The sequence below is a fragment of the Apus apus genome, chromosome 3 (genome assembly GCF_020740795.1).
Source record: "Apus apus isolate bApuApu2 chromosome 3, bApuApu2.pri.cur, whole genome shotgun sequence".
NCBI lineage: Eukaryota > Metazoa > Chordata > Aves > Apodiformes > Apodidae > Apus > Apus apus.
Genome location: NC_067284.1, coordinates 103,859,440 through 103,862,858, shown reverse-complemented (window position 1 = coordinate 103,862,858; position 3,419 = coordinate 103,859,440). Strand labels below are relative to the sequence as shown.

Below are 3,419 nucleotides of genomic sequence, written 5' to 3'. Positions count from 1 at the left end.
CTGTAGAGACCCTCAGACACTGGAGTCTGTGTGGCAGTGGGGTGGTGTCCCTTCACAGGTACCTACCTGGGAGGCCATGAGTGGTGGCACAGGGCTCTGTCCTCACTGCTTTGGGGGCTGCTGTGGGGCCGCCCACCCCATAGAGCCCCTGCCCATGCACCCCGGGGCACAATGAGGGTCCGCTGCCCCCCCTGTCCCCACTACCCTGACAGCCCTGGGCTGCCCTAAAAGTCAGCCCCGAGGCCAGGGCAGAGGCCACCGGCCACCAGCAGCAGATACCGGTCCAGTGCTGACACCTGCGGGCAAGGGACTGTCCCTACATGGCACCCTGTCACCCTGCCCTCCATGTCACCATGTCCCTCCATGTCATTCTGCCCCTACGTGTCATCCCATCCCTGTGGCACCATGTCCTTACAGTTCAGCCCAACCTGACATGTCACACTGTCCCTTCCCATGCCCCCTCCCTACATGTCACGCCCTCCCGATATGTCACCCTATCCCTCTGTGTCACTTTGTGCTTATGTCATGCCCTGCCTAAAGATCACCCCTTTCCTACGTGTCACCCCTGTCCCTCACCACAGCCGGGTCCTGTGACCGTTTGGGGCAGGGACACAACAGCTGAGGGCTCCTGGGAGAGCTGGGCTATGAACCCACCCACCATGGGGACACTCAGCCAGTGCCACCAGCAGAGCTGGGCAGCACCAGGGTCCCTGCCCCATGGCACAGTGAGATGGGGGGTAGACAGGATTTGGGGGCTGCAGCAGGGCAGACCCTTCCTGGGATAGGGCAGGCCAGTCCTCCATAGTTCCTGCTGTCCCCCCACTGTCCCCTCTTTCCATCTTCTACCCTTCCCGTCTCCTCATTGCTCCCCCATCCCTTCTCCATCCTCTCTCTGTAGTCCACCCTATGCCCTCCATCCCCCACCATCTCCGCTCCACCCCCTCTATCCCTTTCCATCCCCCATCATCCCTTCTTCATTCCCCTCCATCCCTTTGCATTGCTTCCATCCCCCTCCATCTCACCCCACCCCCCCTCCATCCCTGTCCATCCCCCATCATCTCTTCCATTCATTCTCCATCCCTCTCCTTCCCTCCTTCATCCCCTCTTCCTCCCTCTCCATTGCTTCCATCCCCTGCCATCCCTCTCCATCCCCCTCTACCCTCCCCATCACCTTTGTCACTGCCCCCACATCCCCCCTTCATTGTCCCCCCCATCCTGCTTCCACCCCTCCTTCCATCCCTGTGCATCCCCCCCTCCCCCCATCACCCCTTCCCTCCTTTATGGCCATGCCTTAGCAGGGAGGAGGGACTATCCCCCCTGAAAGCTCCTCCTGGAGACAGAGGACTTGGATTGCACCAGGCAGGCCTGCGTATGGCAGCAAATACCCTAATTAATTAATTATGGGATAATCTCTGGTTCCGGGGAATGGGCGGCTGCTGAGGCTCTATTAATGACCAGGATGTTTAATCTCCCCCCACAGTCCCCAGCTGCCTCTCCCATAAAGCACCAGGGTGCTGGGTCACAAGCGAGCCCATGTAGGGACATGCCAGCCATGCCAAGGCTGGCAGAGGGACAGGGCTGGGGACAGGGACCAAGAGCCTGGGGCTTGCTGCCCTGAGGAGCACACAGCCTGGGGCAGCCCAGCCACTCCCAAGTGGCACGGGTGATGGGGGTGATGTGGGGGACAAGGGTGGCACGGGTGATGAGGGTGATGAGAATGACAAGGGTGATGCTGCCCTGGCCTGGCAGGGGATGTGCAGGGGGAAGCCATAACTCTGTTCCAGCTGCCAGGCCCAAGGAAAGAGCTTTGTCCCTGCATCCCAAATCCCAGTCCTGCATCCTGCATCCCACCTCACATACCATGCACCCCACATCCTAGTCCTGAACCCCTACCCCACATACTGTACCCTGCACCCTGTGTCCCACATCCCAATCCTGCATCCCGCATCGCACAAAATTACTCTGCATCCCGCATGCAAATCCCGCATCCTGCATCTCACAACCTTCATCCTGCACCCCACATCATGTACCCTGTATCCTATTCCTGAATTTATATCCCACACATTGTAGCCTCCATCCCACATACCAGTCCTGCATCCCAATCCTGCATTCCAGTCCTGCATTCTATATCCTGTATCCTGCAGCTCAATCCTGCATCCTGCATCCTCTTTCTTAACCCTGCATCCTTCATTCCACCTCCTGCCCGCTGCATCCCAATCCTGTATCCTAGTCTTGCATTCTGTATCCCGCATCCCAATCCTGGATCCTGTATCCCAATCCTGCATCACAATCCCGCATCCTTGATCCCACACCCTCCATCCCGCTTCCCAATCATGCATTCTCCATCCCGTCCCCCCCACCCGCCCCCGGCGCAGCACAAAGGCTGGACTCCAGCTCCCGGCGTGCCGGGTGGATCCGGGGCGGGGGGAGCAGCGAACCCCGCCCCCCCCTCCCGTGGCCGTTTCCCTGTCCGTGTGCCGGGGGGGTGGCCTCCAATCCCGCCCCCCTCCCCGTCCTTCCCTGCCCCGTGTGCGGGGGGGGGGTAGCCCCCAATCCCGCCTCCTCCTGTTGTCCCTCCCTGCCGTGTGCGGGGGGGTGGCCGCCAGTCCCGCCCCCCCGGGTCCCTCCCTGCCGTGGGGGGGGGGGGCCGCCCCCAGTCCCCGCCCCGCAGCCGGGGCCGCGCTGCCATGAGCCAGCGCCCGGCGGGGCCGCCCCGCCGCCCCCCGGCACCCCGCACCTTTCGCCCCGGCCCCCGCCCGGCCCCGGCCCCAGCCCCGGCCCGGGGGATGCTGCGGGGGCGGCGCGGTTGAGCCCCCCCCGCCTCGCCCCGGTCCCCGGTTCTCCCTGGTCCCCGGCTCCCGGTGGCGGCCCCGCCCGCCGCCGCCATGGCCGGTAAGTCCCGCAGTGGCTACGAAGCGCTGAAGGTGGTGGCCCGGTGCCGGCCCATGAGCAGGAAGGAGGAAGCCGCGGGCTACCAACGTGTCCTGGAGCTGGACGTGAAGCTGGGCCAGGTGAGCATCCGCCACCCCCGCGCCCTCCCCGGGGACCTGCCCAAGACCTTCACCTTCGATGCCGTCTACGACGCCAACTCCAAGCAGGCAGATCTCTATGACGAGACGGTGCGGCCGCTGATCGACTCGGTGCTGCAGGGCTTCAACGGCACCATCTTTGCCTACGGGCAAACGGGCACCGGCAAGACCTACACCATGCAGGGGGTCTGGGCGGAGCCGGAGAAGAGGGGCATCATCCCCATCTCCTTCGAGCACATCTTCACCCACATCTCCCGCTCGCAGAACCAGCAGTACCTGGTGAGGGCCTCGTACCTGGAGATCTACCAGGAGGAGATCAGGGACCTCCTCGCCAAGGACCAGAGCAAGAAGCTGGAGCTGAAGGAGAACCCTGAGACGGGGGTGTACATC

At 63.4% G+C, this 3,419-nt stretch overlaps 1 protein-coding gene across 1 annotated transcript in view; it reads left to right on the top strand.

Annotated features, from left to right (window-relative positions):
- The first annotated feature begins 2,688 nt into the window (after nt 1-2,688).
- KIF3C (kinesin family member 3C) overlaps nt 2,689-3,419 on the top strand; it is a 14,102-nt gene continuing 13,371 nt past the window's right edge. The window contains exon 1 of the mRNA XM_051615844.1: nt 2,689-3,419. This exon is cut by the window's right edge and continues 879 nt beyond it. Within this exon, the coding sequence (XP_051471804.1) occupies nt 2,886-3,419 (534 nt within the window). The 5' untranslated portion in view covers nt 2,689-2,885.